This window comes from Aotus nancymaae, unplaced genomic scaffold (genome assembly GCF_030222135.1).
Source record: "Aotus nancymaae isolate 86718 unplaced genomic scaffold, 86718_ANA_hifiasm-v0.15.2.pri h1tg000040l, whole genome shotgun sequence".
In the NCBI taxonomy this organism is placed as follows: Eukaryota; Metazoa; Chordata; class Mammalia; order Primates; family Aotidae; genus Aotus; species Aotus nancymaae.
In genome coordinates this window covers 118,507,485-118,524,741 of record NW_026988454.1, presented here as the reverse complement: position 1 = coordinate 118,524,741, position 17,257 = coordinate 118,507,485, and the positions used below count along the sequence as shown (strand labels likewise).

The 17,257-nt window shown below is 41.9% G+C and overlaps 2 protein-coding genes across 2 annotated transcripts in view; one reads left to right on the top strand and one right to left on the bottom strand.

Annotated features, from left to right (window-relative positions):
* POLR1C (RNA polymerase I and III subunit C) overlaps positions 1-10,204 on the top strand; it is a 30,985-nt gene extending 20,781 nt beyond the window's left edge. The window contains exon 9 of the mRNA XM_012448728.3: positions 10,160-10,204. Coding sequence (XP_012304151.1) covers positions 10,160-10,161 — 2 coding nt within the window. The 3' untranslated portion in view covers positions 10,162-10,204. The remainder of the gene's footprint in view (positions 1-10,159) is intronic.
* Positions 1-17,257, bottom strand: part of XPO5 (exportin 5) — a 49,116-nt gene that overhangs the window by 15,890 nt on the left and 15,969 nt on the right. The window contains exons 12-20 of the mRNA XM_021676051.2: positions 16,655-16,745; positions 14,191-14,319; positions 12,590-12,720; positions 10,475-10,630; positions 9,054-9,095; positions 8,639-8,728; positions 7,485-7,684; positions 6,844-6,943; positions 5,807-5,988 (exon numbers count right to left, since the gene is read on the bottom strand). Of these exons, the coding sequence (XP_021531726.1) occupies positions 5,807-5,988; positions 6,844-6,943; positions 7,485-7,684; positions 8,639-8,728; positions 9,054-9,095; positions 10,475-10,630; positions 12,590-12,720; positions 14,191-14,319; positions 16,655-16,745 (1,121 nt within the window). The remainder of the gene's footprint in view (positions 1-5,806; positions 5,989-6,843; positions 6,944-7,484; positions 7,685-8,638; positions 8,729-9,053; positions 9,096-10,474; positions 10,631-12,589; positions 12,721-14,190; positions 14,320-16,654; positions 16,746-17,257) is intronic.

The window sequence follows — 17,257 nt, the reverse complement described above, 5'->3', positions numbered from 1 at the left end:
TCGATCTTTTGACCTTGTGATCCACCCGCCTCGGCCTCCCAAAGTGCTGGGATTACAGGCGTGAGCCACCACGCCAGGCAAAACCTAACCATTTTTAAGTTCACAATTCAGTGGTATTTAATACTTTCAAAGTGTTGCATAAACCACCTCTACCTGGTTTCAAAACATTTCCATTGCCTCCGAGATAACTCCCATGCCCATTAAGCAGTAGCAATTTATCTATACTTTCTTCTCCTCTCCAACCTGAGGCAATCACCAATGTACTTTCAGTCTCTATGGATTTACTAATCTAGATATTTCATAAAAATGAAGTAATACAATATATGGCCTTTTGTGTCTGGCTTCTTTCACTTAGCGTAATGTTTTGGAGGTTTATCCACAGGATAGTATTTATCAGTACTGTAGTAATTATCAATACTTTTTTTTTCTTTTTTGAGATTAGAGTCTCATTCTTTCTCCCAGGCTGGAGTACAGTGCAGCAACCTTGGCTCATTGTTACCTCTGCCTCCTGGGTTCAAGTGATTCTCCTGAGTCAGCCTCCTAAGTAGCTGGGATTACAGGCATGCACACCACCACGCCCGGCTATTTTTGTATTTTTAGTAGAGATGAGGTTTCGGCCACGCTGGTCTTGACCTCTTGACCTCTTGACCTCAAGTGATCTGCCTGCCTTGGCCTCCCAAAAATGCTAGTATTATAGGCATGAGCTACTGCACCTGGCCGATTTTACAAATCTAGTGTGTATTTTATATTTACAGCTCATCTCAATTCAGGCCATTTTTATTTTAAAATTTTCATTTTTTTTCTTTAAGCAGCTTTCCAGCAAAAACTGGAAAGCTGGGTGCGTGCAGTGGCTCATGCCTGTAATCCTAACACTTTGGGAGGCTGAGACGGGTGGATCACAAGGTCAAGAGTTCAAAGACCAGTCTGACCAGTAATGGTAAAACCCCATGAATACTAAAAATACAAAAAAATTAGCTGGGCGTGGTGGCACGCACCTGTAGTACCAGCTACGGGAGGCTGAGACAGAAGAATTGCTTGAACCAGGAGGTGGAGGTTGCAGTGAGCCAAGATCGTGCTATTGCACTCCAGCCTGGGTGACAGAGTGAGACTGAGTCTCAAAAATAAAAACAAAAAACCCCAAAAATGCTGCAAAGCCTGCCAGACAGATTCTAAAAGTGCTGTTAACACTTGACTAGTAATGCTTCAAGTGCTCAATAGTTTCATGTGGCTAGTGGTTTCCATGCTAGACAGCACAGCTTCAACACGTTCTATTATCAGATTATCTGATGCAGGAGGTGCTGTATCAATACCTTGCTACATTCTTAAGGAAAGCAAACTTTTCTCTACTAAAAAAATGGTAATTTATTTATTTTACAATTTTTTTTTTTAGACGGAATATCACTCTGTTATCCAGGCTGGAGTGTGGTAGTATGATCTCGGCTCACTGTAGCCTCCATCTCTCAGGTTCAAGCACTTCTCCTGCCTCAGCCTCTTGAGTAGTTGGGATTATAGGCACCCATCACCACATCCAGCTAATTTTTGGGTTTTTTTTGGTAGTTTGAGTAGAGACAGGGTTTCACCATGTTGGGCCAGGCTGGTCTCAAACTCATGACCTCAAGTGATCCACCCGCCTCAGCCTCCCAAAGTGCTGGGATTACAGGCATGAGCCCCTGTGCCCGGCCAGAAAATAGTAATTTAAAACTCACAGCTCCAGCATATAACTGGTGGAAATATGGGAGGCCGAGGTCGGCAGATCACGAGGCCAGAAGTTCAGGAAGATCAGCCTGACTAACATGGTGAAACCCCATCTCTACTAAAAATACAAAATTAGCTGGGTGTGGTGGCAGGCGCCTGTAATCCCAGCTACTCAGGAGGCTGAGGCAGAATTGCCTGAAGCTGGGAGGTGAAGGCTGCAGTGAGCCAAGACTACACCACTGCACTCCAGTCTGGGTGACAGAGCAAGACTCTGTCTTGAAAAAAAAGAAACAGGTTGCATCTATAAAAACTGAAAATACAAGACTGGGCATGGTAGCTCACACCTGTAGTCCCAGCATTTTGGGAGGCTGAGGCAGGTGGATCACCTGAGGTCGGGAGTTCAAGACCAGCCTGACCAACATGGAGAAACCCCGTCTCTACTAAAAATACAAAATTAGCCAGGCATGGTAATTGCATGCCTATACTCCCAGCTACTCGGGAGGCTGAGGCAGGACAATCGCTTGAAACCCGGGAGGACCCGGGAGGCGGACGTTGTGGTGAGCTGAGATTGCACCACTGCACTCCAGCCTAGGCAACAAGAGCAAAACTCAGCCTCAAAAAAAAAAGAAAAAAACTGAAAATACACATTCCTTATAAGCTAGGAATTCTACTCCTGTGTATATCCAACAGAAATTATGTATATATGTTCACCAAAACACATTTGACATAAGAATGTCAATAGCAGCATGATTTGTAACATGAAAACATTCCCCTAAAGTTCAAGACTGAATAGTTACAGCATATTCACATAATGAAATATTATACAATCAATGAGAACGAAAAAACACAAGTACATGCATAACATGGATGAACCTCAGAAACAAAATATTGAGCAAAAAGAAGGCAGACACCAAAAGGTGCATACTTCTGATTAAGTTAAACTGGGCAAAATGTTAAGTCAGAATAGTGGTTGATCTTGGATTTCTGCCTCCAGAACTATGATCCATAAATTCCTGCTAAGTAAAAACCATAAAAAAAAAAAAAGAAAAAAAAGTCAGAATAGTAGGCCGGGTGAGGTAGCTCACACCTGTTATCCAAGCACTTTGGGAGGCTGAGATGGGAGGATCCCTTGAACTCATGAGTTCAAGAGCAGCCTGGGCAACATAGACTCTTGTCTCTATCAAAAAGTTAAAAATTAGCTGGGCTTGGTTGCACACAGCTGCAGTCCTAGCTATTCAGGAGGCTGAAGTGGAAGGATTTCTTGAGCCCATGAGGTCCAGGATGCAGTCAGCCATAATTTTGCCGCTGCACCCCAGCCTGGGTGACAGAACAAGACTTTGCCTCAAAAGTACTTGCTTGGCTGGGCACGGTGGCTCACGCCTATAATCCCAGCACTTTGGGAGGCCGAGACGGGTGGATCACAAGGTCAAGAGATCGAGACCATTCTGGTCAACATGGTGAAACCCCGTCTCTACTAAAAATACAAAAAAAATTAGCTGGGCATGGTGGCGTGTGCCTGTAGTCCCAGCTACTCAGGAGGCTGAGGCAGAATTGCTTGAACCCAAGAGGTGGAGGTTGCGGTGAGCCGAGATCGCGCCATTGCACTCAAGTCTGGGTAACAAGAGCGAAACTCCAACTCAAAAAAAAAAAACAGTACTTGCTCTACTAATTAATAGGAAGGTGACTAGAAATTGAAAAGAGATTACATTTTTTTAAAAAAGAAAATTATATAAAAAATGATAACCATACTGTTGTCTTGTGGCCTTTAGACCCAACCAGGAATGGACCCCGTTTCCACATCTGGGTTGTTACCACATAGATTCTGGCCACGGGCCTAAAGAGGCCTAGTTGATTAGCTCCTTTCCCTATGATTTCCATCACTTTCATGTTTCTCTAGCTGCAGAAAAGCCTTGTGGTTTTAAAAACACCACTGTGGGGCTGGGTATGGTGGCTCACACTTTGGGAGGCTGAGGCAGGACCATCACTTGAGCTTCATATGTTCAAGACCAGCCAGGACAACATGGCAAAACCCCATTTCTATTAATTAAAACATCATTATGGAAACAAGCCTTTCCATGACTGAATGTTTAATCCTCTCAATACAAGTCCTACTTCTTTTTAGAGACCTCTTTCCTTCTTTTGAAATCGGAACAAAATATTGTCTTTTTTTTGAGATGGAGTCTTGCTCTGTCACCAGGCTCGAGTGCAGTAGTACGATCTTGGCTCACTGCAACCTCTGCCTCCCAATTTCAAATGATTCACCTGCCTCAGCCTCCTGAGTAGCTGGGACTAGGGGCACACCACCATGCCCGGCTAATTTTCTTATTTTTGGTAGAGACAGGGTTTCACTATGTTGGCCAGAATGGTCTTGATCTCTTCACCTCATGATCTGCCTACCTCAGCCTCCCAAAGTGCTGGGATTACAGGCATGAGCCACCACGCCCGGCCCTATCTTTTTTTTTTTTTTTTTTGAGATGGAGTCTCACTGTCGCCCAGGCTGGTAGTGGCGCAATCTTGGCTCACTGCAATCTCCACCTCCTGGGTTCAAGCGATTCTCCTGCCTCAGCCTCCCAAGTGGCTAGGATTACAGGCATGTGCCATCACGCCCAGCTAATTTTTGTAATTTTAGTAGAGATGGGGTTTCACCATGTTGGTCAGGCTGGTCTTGAACTCCTGACCTCAAGTGATCCACTGTGCCTGGCCAAAATATTATCTATTTCCACAGACATGTCCACAATGTCAACTTTATCAGACACTCTAGCCCTCCAATTTGTCAACATTAACTTAAAAATCTTTGTTTCTTAGGCTTCAGGTCTTGGGTGTCTATTCCCAGGAGTTTCTCTGAGACATTAATAATTTGGTTTGCCCAGTTGAGGCTGCTTTTACTCCCTGGAGAAGGGGCCAAAAAGTACTGAAACAGAGCTCTAACAATGTAACTTAAAAATCCTGTGAGAGGCCAAGCACGGTGGCTCATGCCTGTAATCCCAGCACATTGGGAGGCTGGGGTAGGCTGATCACTTGAGGCCAAGAGTTCTATACCAGCCTAGCCAACATGGTGAAATACTGTCTCTACTGAAAATACAAAAATTAGCTGGGAGTGGTGGTGCACGCCTATAATCCCAGATAGGTGGCTGAGGCAGGAGAATCGCTTGAGGCTGGGAGGCAGAAGTTCCAGTGAGCTGAGATCATGCACTGTACTCCCAGCCTGGGTGACACAGTGAGACTCTGTTACAAAAAAAAAAGAAAAGATCCTGTGTGATATAAAAAGCACTCGTATTCTGCTTTGTCCAATAACTGAATTCTATCAAAAACCTATCTTTTTCTTTAGAGAGCATCCCTGAGTCATCAAATATCTATCTAGTAACTGACAAGCCTATTCTGGCCTACTTCTACTTGAATATATTAACTTATGTGATCTAGAACAGTGATTCTAAATGTTTAATGTGTATATAAGCCATCTGGGGATCTAGTTAAAAATGCAGATTCTGATTTAATATGTCTAGGGTGGGGCCTTGATTCTGCCTTTTAAATAAGCTCTCAGGTGATGCTAATGCTACTGGTCTTAGGACTCAGCTTTGAGAACCAAGAACCTAACAAACTGAGGTAAAAAAATGTATAATTCTTTTGTTTAGCATGTTCAGCCAGCAGTTGTTTGGTCCATTTGAGCTCAGACTCGGTATTGATAAATTCAGATTAGCTCATATGAATACCACCCAGTAAAAGCTGTCTCAACTGGGCAATGAGAAACACCATTATAGAAGGCAACTGCCCTGCTCCCAATGAGCAATTCCTTTACTAAAAAATTTAGACCAAATAAAACAAGTAAAAATAGGGATCAGTTATAAAGAAATGGAAGAATAACAAAGAGGAAGCTCAAAATAAGAAAAACCCTTTTGGGATTAGCCCCCTTGGGTTCACATGGAAATTAAGATTTATGCAAGTGAGAGCTGAGGTTATTTTTTAAAAACTGAGACACTCTCTAGAAAGAGTAAGACTTAAATTGATGCCTCATTAACACCACTAAGATATGAAGATATATAAGACCAAACTTTTGAAATTTTTAAGGTAAAGAAGTAAAAAACAACAGAGAAAACCCATTATTCTGGCTCACCTTATAAGGGCAAGCAAATTGTCAAGAAGTTTCAGAATCTGCTCTGTGCAGGGGTTACGGAAGATTGGATTTCCACTGGATGTATAACCCACCACAAATCCCCCAGCTTTGGCCTCTTCCAGGTCAGTGGGCCAGCAAGTTCGTTTCACAACACCCAGAATGCTGTATACACAAAAGCTCATCTATAGAAAAACAAGAATGACAGATAAATATAAAAGAGAAAGAAAACACAACGTACTGTTAGATATATTCAAGGCTCTGGCAAAAGTGATACAGAGGCCAGAGAGAATGAAATAATTCTCTGCTCCCCCATAGTCCCCTGTTCCTTCTTTTAAGGTGAAGTCCAAGAGGGATCCTCTCACTGCAATTTTCAGGGCCAGTGGTAGGCTCTGGAAACTTCCCTTTCAGCAAGCTACCTTTCTAGGAGCTGCAGTGACCCACCCACAGGACCCTAATTAGAAGGTGTCTTAGATACGATCCAAAACGGAAGTGTTTAAAGTGCCATCATTTCATCTTCTTTGAGTTGATCCTGCACCCTCCAGCTTGGGCCTTGACAGCTAGTGTCCTAATCCCCCTCATGGTACTCTCAATCAACCTACTACTTGCCAGGTTAAATAATGGGACTTGTGCCATAATGGAACCAGGAACATTGCTTATTTAAATAGCAAAGCACTGAGAAATCTCAGGTTTGCAAGTTAAGCCATCACTTAAGACTTTTCATGCCAGAGAGCAATGGCAGGGAGGACTCACCCTGCTGACCAAGTTCTGACCTACTTCCTCATTACACCTTCAGTCTTCAGAGCTATTTAGAGATCCTTAAAGCCAAAATAATGACTTCATAGAAAAGACCATCTGCTCTGTTGTGGAAACTAACTCAAGAATTCAAGACTAAAGAAGAAAAGAAAGGAGAAGCTTAGGGAAGTAGAGACTCCCAGGTTTCTCACCAGTATAAACAAATCTATGAGAAACTTGAAAACAGACAACACCCTACTCCTACCCATGGCCAATGCCACTTCCCATTCCCAGGAAAGTCTTACTCGTGCACGGTTTAAGCCACAGGGATCCTCCAGGCCTGGGTCACAGCTCTTCTGATTTGTACCCACATATGCAATGAAAGCATCAACATCTGATAGCACTCTGAAGGTTGGAGGGGAAAAAACAAGTTATATCATGATTTTAAACAAGGACAGTTTCTTCCTCATGAGTTAACAGTTATGATTATTTGGCCCTTAAGAGCAGTTTTATAGTGAGAGAAGTATAATCATACTAATCGTCAGCTGTCATTTGAAGGTTTAAATTTCCCTCCCACTTCCAAATGTTATTAGTAACAATTTAAGAATTAAACAAGAATATAATCTTGAAAATATAAAGAAAATAACTTTTCTACTGTGTGAGCACAGGTAAGTTTCTGTGTGGTTGTATGGCCCTTCCTAGCTGTTCTAATTTCTCCAAATGTGCTCGTACTGCAATGTAGACACTAAAGGAGTCTCACTCTGTGCCCTCCCCACCCATAATCTAATCTAACCAGAGATTAAATTACAAGACTTCTTTCAGAAAACTTCAGGTATTATGGATCATGCCATCACACTTCAATATCCTTAACCCCTATCTCCACCCTGGGCCAAGCTCTTAAACCAAAATGGGTGCATGTAGTGAGAGGGCAAAGGATCTCCTTTACCTGTGCATGTCTTGAGAAAGCCAGATGCTGGCCACAGGTGCCATCAGCTCCTCTAGGAACACTTTCTGACGCTCATAGTTCTTGAACTGGTTGCTAATGAGAACCAGTGCTTCCATGAGGGCACACTTCTCCATTTGTGTCAGGAGTAGCTCATTGGAGAGGAGTTGCTTCACATGGTTATAAAGCATGTCAAAATTGGGCTACAGATCAAAAAGAAAAAAAGCCAGAGGTGGCAAAGGTCTGATTTTCAAGGATAGGTGGCTCACTCAAGGAAGAAAGAAGAAAACCAAGGCAGTCTCAGGAAAGTCAGGCCTATAAGGCTATTACTTGGTAATTCTGTTATACATCCTTGTTTTGCCTAAATAAACAGGCAATTTAGGCAGAAGATAGCTCTTGTCTTGAGTATTTGCATAACTGCACTTTCTCATACTACAACTGTGAAAAGATCAGCTTGTTATATACATAGGGAGACAACTACTGTGCATTCAGAGAAGAAATTTCTGGTTAATTTGTAATCTGGAGTAATGTTAAATTTCTTATCACCCCATGTCCCAAAAAGGGTTGTGATTTGCATCTGCTTTTCTCAAGATCATTTGGCACATCATTTGGCAGTAGTAATTAAGGTCATCACATGGTAAAGAGTTGTAGAATTGTAAGGGTAAACTATCTGTATTTTGAAGAGATTATATTTGCCATCACATTTCTAACTATACTACTAAGTATACTAAGAAAACACCAATTCAAGAATGCTGATTTATTTATTTTTGAGACGGAGTTTCACTCTTGTTGCCCAGGCTGGAGCAATGGTGCAATCTTGGTTCACTGCAACCTCTGCCTCCTGAGGAGCTGAGATTACAGATGCACACCACCATGCTCGGCTAATTTTTGTATTTCTAGTAGAGACGGGGCTTCACCATGTTGGCCAGGCTGATCTTGAACTCCTGACCTCAGGTGATCTACCTGCCTCAGCCTCCCAAAATGCTGGGATTAAAGGCATAAGCCACCATGCCTAGCCAAGAATGCTTATTTGATGTAAAGCTATAGCTACTAGTTTTTTCTTTATGCGAGGTACACTGAAGTCTGGATTTATACACAAATGTAACCAAACTTGGCTCTTTCAGCCAGGGTCAAACTTGGCTCTTTCAGCAGCTTACCAGCACAAGCTGGGGGTAGTCACGACACATCTTGATGATGGAGGAACAAGCATGTCTTCTTACATTCCTCACTGCCCGGGTTCTAGGGGCCTGGAAAGAGACATTCAACAAACTTGGAGCTACTTCCATATAATTTATAGATGCTGCATAGAATCATATAAATATCTCAATTAGGGGTAAGTTCACAATGATTTTTCACAACCATAAGAGTATAATGGAGTAACATTTATAGCCACCAAGAATCCATATGTTTCCTGTAAGCCCTAGAGTGTCTCTAGGGCAAAACACCATATCATACGATAATCTACTGCCCTTACTACCCCCTCCACGTATATAAAAATATAAACTGGGTATCAGGTATTCATACTTTTGTTCTCAACAAGTTAGAATCTGTTAGTTTAATTAATAGTCTTACCTTACTTTCTTCAACAGTTTCAAAAGTGACAGATGAAAATAGCTAAGGGAGAGGAGGAAAAAAGGTCACTTATGTTTGTTTGTTTGTTTTAGAGATGAGACCTTGCTATGTTGCCCAGACTAGACTTGAATTCCTGGGCTCAAGTGATTCTCTCGCTTTAGTCTTCTGAGTAGCTGGGACTATAGGTATGAGCTTATTCATGTTGTCCATTTTCTCAGAAACCTTCCACAAGAGGCTTTGGAGTCACAATTTTACCATGAAAACATTTCACAATAGGATCCCAGAACAATTCATGCCATCACCTAAACCCTTGGCTATGGAAACACCTCTCTCTTCATTTTATCAAAAGTTGTGTGATCTATCCCCCCGATTCCATTTCATTACTTCCCATTTACTCCTCATCCCAATGAAATATGGCTGCTTCCCTGACTACTATTATGGAATTAAACTCAAGACAACAGTGTAGTCAAGAAACTCACTGGACATTTGCCAACTCATAAGGAATCTGCAACAAATAAGCCCACTTTTCTGAAGTTCTGCTGGTCTTGTGACACAACATTTTCATTTCTCTGGCTCTTTTTTCTTCTTTGGGGGCTTCTCATTTTTTTCTCTACTCCTCGAATGATAGTGATTCACTAGGTTCCTTGCTTGACTCACATGTCTCCTAACTCTACATAATCACTTAAGTATCCTTAACTTTTGGTCTTGGGACTTCTATGATGATGCTGCTTTAATTTTATCTTGTTACTTTCTAGAATCTAGATCTTCAACCTCAAATAGCCAATTTATTGTGAGATATCTCCATAAAGATGCTCTACGTATACTTCAAACACAGTATTCCAAAATACTCACCGCTTTCTCTTTACTCCTGTTCTCCTTCCTGATCCAGTATTCTCAGTCAGGTAGTGGCACTATCACCCACCTAGTCAACTGAATAGAAACCTGAAAAGTATCCGATTTTGTTCCTTCCTCTCATAAATCCCTTCCCAGGTTGACAGCACACTCTAATACTCTCCTTTAAGTATTCTTTCCCATTTCCCAGTGTACAAGTCTTCATTGCAATGCCATATAGGTAACAATATCTGTTTTTGTGCCTTTCTTCCCAGAGTGTTCCTAAAGAGTGAGGCACTAGCATACTGCGTAATCCACAGTAAGTACTGAGTAGGTATTTAATAAATAACTGTATTTATTAGTTTGTCTTACATAATTTCAAAAACAGTTATAAAAATAATTAGCTTAGGTCAGGCATGGTGATGGATGCATGCTTGTGGTCTCAGCTACTCAGAAGGCTGAGATGTGAGGATCCCTTGAAACCAGGAGTTTGAGTCCAGCCTGGGCAATATAGTAAGATTCTGTCTCCAAAAAGTAAAATAAAAACTTAGAAATGTCAAAATAAAATTTACAAAGGACATGGACTTTACCTTAGAGAAGACCTGGGGCAGGAACTCTGGTCTGTAGGTGACAAATGGAAAGAGTGCAGAGACATTAGTAAGGACACAGGACAGGATGAGGGGATCCTTGGTATCAAAGTTCAGAACCATCTGCAACAGCTCTATTCCATCATTAACAGGAATTTCCTGTAATAAAGACATAAAATGGAGGTTGACATGCTGCCACCACTCAGAGAAAACCATTTTGGCTAAATTTTCTTTTCTTTTCTTTTTTTTTTTAAAGAGACAAGGTCTCACTCTTATCACCTAGGCTGAAGTGCAGTGGCACAATCAACGCTCACTGTAACCTCAACCTCCTTAACTCAAGGGATCCTCCCACCTTAGCCTCCCGAGTAGCTAGGACTACAGGCAGGCACCACCATGCCAAGATACTTTTTAAAGTTTTTGTAGAGACATTGTAGAAGTGTTATGTCGACCAGGCTGGTCTCAAACTCCTGGCTTCAAGTGATCCTGTGGCCTCAGCCTCCCAAGTAGGTAGGACTACTGGTGTATACCACCATGCCTGGCTAATTTTTTTTTCAGTAGAGACGAGGTCTCACTTTATTGTCCAGGCTGGTCTCAAACTCCTGGGTTCAAGCATTCCTCCCACCTTGGCTTCCCAAAGTGTTGAGATTATAAGTGTGAACCACCATACTCAGCTGTGTGTGCCCTTCTTACCACATTCTCAGCAGTATATTTATTATTCCCTAAAACCTTTTAAATTTTTTATTTCTTTAACTGATAATGAGGCTGAATGTTTCTCACATTTATCAGCTACTTTATTTATTTATATATTTGTTTTTCTTTTTTTTGAGATGGAGTTTCATTCTTGGTTGCTCAGGCTAGAGTGCAATGGCATGATCTCGGCTCACTGCAACCTCCACCTCCTGGGTTCAAGTGGTTCTCCCGCCTCAGCCTCCCGAGTAGCTGGGATTACAGACACCCACCACCATGCTCAGCTAATTTTTCTATTTTTAGTAGAGACGCGGTTTCGCCATATTGAACAGGCTGGTCTTGAACTCCTGACCTCAGGTGATCTGCCCACCTTAGCCTCCCAAAGTGCTGGGATTACAGGGGTGAGCCACTATGCCCAGCCCTTTTCTTTCCTTTTTTTTGAGACAGAATCTTGTTCTGTCATGCAGGCTCGAGTGCAGTGGCATGATCTCGGCTCACGGCAGCCTCTGCCTCCTGGGTTCAAGCGATTCCCATGGCTCAGCCTCCCAAGTAGCTGGGATTACAGATGTACACCACCAGCATGCCCAGCTAATTTTTGTATTTTCAGTAGAGATGGGGCTTCACCATGTTGGTCAGGCTAGTCTTGAACTCCTAAACTCAAGTGATCCGCCTGCCTTGGCCTCCCAAAGTGCTGGGATTATAGGCGTGAGCCACCGCGCCTGATTTATCAGCTATTTTAGATTCTCCTCTATACATCATTGGATTATATCTTTTGTCTATCTCTCTATAATTTAGTAAATCCTCATCTGCCCACTTTAAGAAATATGATTTTACTGATACAGTCGAGGCTTTCTGTGCATACCTTCCTTTTCAGACCTAGAGGTGGCCACTATACTGGTGGCCTACAGTACTGTAAAGCTGTTTGGTACTTAAAATGTATACTAAATGCGGTAGGGCTTAGAGTTAGAAAGACCTGAGTTTTGGTCCCAGCTTTGCCATTTATTAGCTGTTTGAACTTGAGTATGGTATTTAGCCACTCTAAACATCCACAGATTTTCCTATTCCACTACCAGTTTAAAAAAGATCAAAACTAGCCAGGCATAGTGGGTCATACCTGCAATCTTAGCACCTTGGGAGGCCAAGGCAGGAGGATCATTTGAGGCCAGGAGTTTGAGATCAGCCTGGGCAACACAGACTCCATTTTTATTATACATTAGCCAGGCGTGGTGGCACATGACTGTAATCCTAGATGCTCAGGAGCCTGAAGTAGGAGGATTGCTTGAGCCCAGGAGTTGGAGGTTACAGAGAGCTATGATTGTGCCACTGCACTTCAACCTGAGCAACAGAGAGAGATCATGTCTCAAAACAGAAAGAAAGAAAGAGAAGAAAAAAGGTCAAAATCATCATGCAGTCAGCATGGGAAATACTTACTTCTCTATCTAGTGTTCGAAACATCTGGGTGATAACACTTTCCAAAAAAAGAGTCATGGCTTCCCATTGCACGAATGAAGGTGAGAAGATGGAACAGAGGCTTCCTTCTCCAGTTCCGGCTGCAGAACAAGCTTTAAAACACATACACAATTATCAGCATTGAAGGATCACAAAAGACACTGAGAGACAATGGAGCCTTAGAGAATACCCAAGAACTTCATGACTGAAGGAACAGGGTAATCTAACCCCTCTTAGCTTTGGCAAAGAAAAGATGATGTGTGATAAAAGCAATAAGGTAGGTGGAGGTTCCTACCATGCCTCCTCCTCTAACAATGAGCAGTCTGAATTCACCTCTATGAGCCTTGTAGTAAAACCGTTTTGAGTAATGAACGAGAATACACACGTGAACATCAAAAACATTGCTTAGCCCATTAGTAGGCACTCAATAAACACAAATCAGTTTCTCCCCTCCTCCCCCTTTATAATCTTTTCTGAGAATCTAAATAATTAAAATTGAGACCATAAAGAATCTTCCCAATTAGGAAACAATGTAATATACAAAACACTGCTTCATATCCAATAGCCTCTTGACAACTCTAAGGGCTCTGTCTAGAGAACTGTGCCATCCTTCAAGTTTACAAATATTACCACAGCATACCACTCAAATAGCAAGGCACAAGCAAAAAGATTTACCAACTGCTTTTCTTTTTGAGATGGAGTCTCACTCTGTCGCCCAGGCTGGAGTGCAGTGGCGGGATCTTGGCTCACTGCAACCTCCATCTCCTGGGTTCAAGCAATTCTCTGCCTCAGCCTCCTGAGTAGCTAGGGTTACAGGTGCCTGCCACCACATGCAGCTGATTTTTGTATGTTTTTTAGTAGAGCTGGGGTTTCACCATCTTAGTCAGGCTGGTCTTGAACTCCCGACCTCATAATCCCCCCGCCTCTGCCTCCCAAAGTGCTGGGATTACAGGCATGAGTGACCATGCCCTGCTGCTTTCCTTTTTTTTTTTTTTTTTTTTTGAGGAGTCTCGCTCTGTTCCCCAGGATGGAGTGCAATGGCGTGATCTTGGCTCACTGCAGCCTCAGCTTCCCGGGTTCAAGTGATTCTCCTGCCTCAGCCTCCTGAGTAGCTGGGATTACAGGTGCCCAGCACCACGTCCAGCTAATTTTTTATTTTTAGTAGAGATGCGGTTTTTCCATGTTGGCCAGGCAGGTCTTGAACTCCAGACCTCAGGTGATCCCCAGCCTCGGCCTCCCAAAGTGCTGGGATTACAGGCGTGAGCCACCAGGCCCAGCCTAAGATTTACCCATTGCTTTTCTTGTTTACATACGGCACAGTCCCATTTACTAGTTTCATCTTGGTGCAATACATTTGGGCCTCCTCAAACTTTCAAGTTACCAAATGTCAGAGAACTTTAGAGTCAATTGTAAATACAACTGAATGCTAAATCCCTAAATCCCTTTTGTGTGAGCCAAAAGCAAAGCTATTTTTGAACAATATTAGTATATTGTTCTGATGTGTGGCTCAGGCTCATTTCCTATACATAGTTTTGATACTGTCATAATATTTCACTAACATTCAGTAGTAAAAAAAAACTTACAATTTACAGAACCAGCATCAAGAAAAGTTGACAGTTGATACTTTAGCCACTCCCCAGCCATCTGGAAGCTAGTCTTGGGATCCAAACGACATGCCAACCTCATCACCTCTCCTTGTTGAGCTCGGGAGGCTGCCAAGGGAAAATGCCAAGGGAAGGACAGGAATCAATAATTGGTATAAAATATGTACTTAATGTTTATTCATTTACCACCCCAGGGGAAAAGCATTCAAAGGAAATGTTTTGCAGACTTGTACTTTGAATGTAATAATCACTCAATAAAACTTTATTAATGAATCTAGAAATTTTCAAAAATAAATGATCTCTGGGAGCTATATTAACAGCTAGATCCTATAAATGGCAAACTAAAATTAGTCTCCCATTTCTGTTGGAATTAAAAGGAAATCAGGGCTGGGCGTGGTAGCTCATGCCTGAAATCCTGGCACTTTAGGAGGCCAAAGTGGGCAGACTGCTTGTGCCCAGGAGTTTGAAACCAGTCTAGACAACACAGTGAGACCCAGTCTCTACCAAAAAATACAAAAATTAGCCAAATGTGGTGGCATCCACCTATAGTCCCAGCTACTTGGGAGGCTGAGGTGGGAGAATCAGCTGAACCCAAGGAGGTCAAGATTGTAGTGAGCCATGATTGCAACACCACACTCCTGCCTGGCCAACACTGTGAGACCATGTCTCAAAAGAAAAACAAAATTTAAAAAAAGGAAATCAGGTGGGTGGTAATATAAAATGATGCAGCTCCTGTGGAAAATAGTCTGGCATTTCCTAAAAATATTAAATATGCAATTGCCATATTATCCAGCAATTCTACTCCTAGTTATATATCTAAGACAAAAAAAAACTTGGCCGGGCGCGGTGGCTCACACCTATAATCCCAGCACTTTGGGAGGCCGAGACGGGTGGATCACAAGGTCAAGAGATGAGACCATCCTGGTCAACATGGTGAAACCCCGTCTCTACTAAAAATACAAAAATTAGCCGGGCATGGTGGCGCACGCCTATAGTCCCAGCGACTTGGAAGGCTGAGGCAGGAGAATTGCTTGAATCCAGGAGACGGAGGTTGCGGTGAGCCGAGATTGCACCATTGCACTCCAGCCTGGGTTACAAGAGCGAAACTCCGTCTCAAAAAACAAACAAACAAAAAAAAAAAACAAAACAAACCAAAAAAAACTTAATGTCTACACAAAACCTTGTATATAAACGTTCATAGCAGCATTATTTGTAATAGCCCAAAATGGAAATAACTCAAATGTCCATCAACAGATGAATAAATGAGTAAATGTGGTATATCCATACAATGAAATATTGGCAATAAAAAGAAATGATGGCCAGGCGTGGTGGCTCATGCCTGTAATCCAGTACTTTGGGAGGCCGAGGCGGGTGGATCAGCTGAGGTCAGGAGTTTGAGACCAACCTGACCAGCATGGTGAAACCCCATCTCTACTAAAAATACAAAAAATTAGCTGGGCATATGGTACATGCCTGTAATCTCAGTTACTTGGGAGGCTGAGGCAGGAGAATCGCTTGAACCCAGGAGGCAGAGGCTGCAGTGAGCCAAGATCATGCCATTGAACGCCAGCCTGGGCAACAGAGCAAGACTCTGTGGCAAAAAAAAAAAAAAAAAAAAAAAAGAAATCAAGTACCGATAAATGTTGTGACATGGATGAATCTTAGAAACATTACACAAGTAAAAAAGGCAATCACAAAAGACCATGTGTGATTTCATTTATATGAAACATTCAGAATAGGTAAAACAGAGACAGAATGAGTCTTAGGAATTCTCTAAAAAATAAAGAAAGAAAGAAAAAAACAAAAACAAAAAAAAACAGAGACAGAAAGTAGATTACTGGTTGTCCAGGACTGGGAGAGATGAGGGAACTGGGGAATGACTCCTAGTGGATACAGGATTTATTTTTGGGGTGATGAAAATATAATCTAAAATTCATTGTCGTGACGGCTGCGCAACTCTGTAAAAATACTAAAAACCATTAAACTATATACTACACGTGGGTGAACTGTATGGTAAATGAATTTTGTCTCAACAAAGATGTAAAAAAAAAAAGGAAATAAGGCACAAAATAAAACACAGAACAGAATTAGAATATTAGAATAAAATGGCTTTTTCCACTTTTTTGGAGGAAGAAAGAACCATAAGGTAAGATGGTATTTAATCCTAAGTCTGAAAAAAAGTCAAGAGCATCTTAAATATGATTAGTGTACCTAAACATCAATGTCCAAAGGCTGTGTGTGGGGTTTGTGGTAAAAAACAAAACACTATGCCTGGAATACAGCCCCAGCACTCTTCTGCAATCGGAAACTAGGGCTTAATAAGTAGGCTGCTATCCAGATTTGGGGATCTTTCATAAGAACCCCAAACATCATGCACTATGATTCATAATACTGGATGCCATTCTGAGACTGTTGAGAGAAATTCAAGGCCAACATCACTTACAGTTGAAGAAAGCATTGAAGTCCTCATCGCTATCAAAATCAAATCGAGAATATTCACAGCTAGGGCTGTCTGTTTTAGAAGGAAAGCCCATCTGGAAAGAGAAAGGTAATTGGGGTAGGGGATGAAAATGGACCCACTGAAAGCATGTTTAAGCTTCAGGAGTTCAAGCACTTTTAATTTAGTTAAGAGTTAAGGGTTTGCATGAGATATTGTATGATAAATAACCACTTCTGTTCTATCACAGGTCCACAGTTTGCTCCCAGTTCCAGAATTCCTCAGTGGTAGAAAAGAGAATACTTTTAGTTGATACTATCCTCCAAGTTCCTCAGGGAGAATTAAATTCTTGAATTCTTTCAGGGCCCAAAATGATAATTCAGCAAGCAGTAAGGAAGAAAGAATTGAGAACTACTTGCCTCAAATACTGAACATGGAGAATAAGCTTGTAGAACTTTGTATGTTTCATTCAAAAAAGTATTGAAGACCATGGCAGAAAATACAAACACAGTGTGTGCTATGTGCTAGGCAAATTCCTTAAGAAAATAAGGGGACCCTGGAATGTGCCCTATTCTCTGATGTTACAAATTAAGAATCTGTCAACTGCAA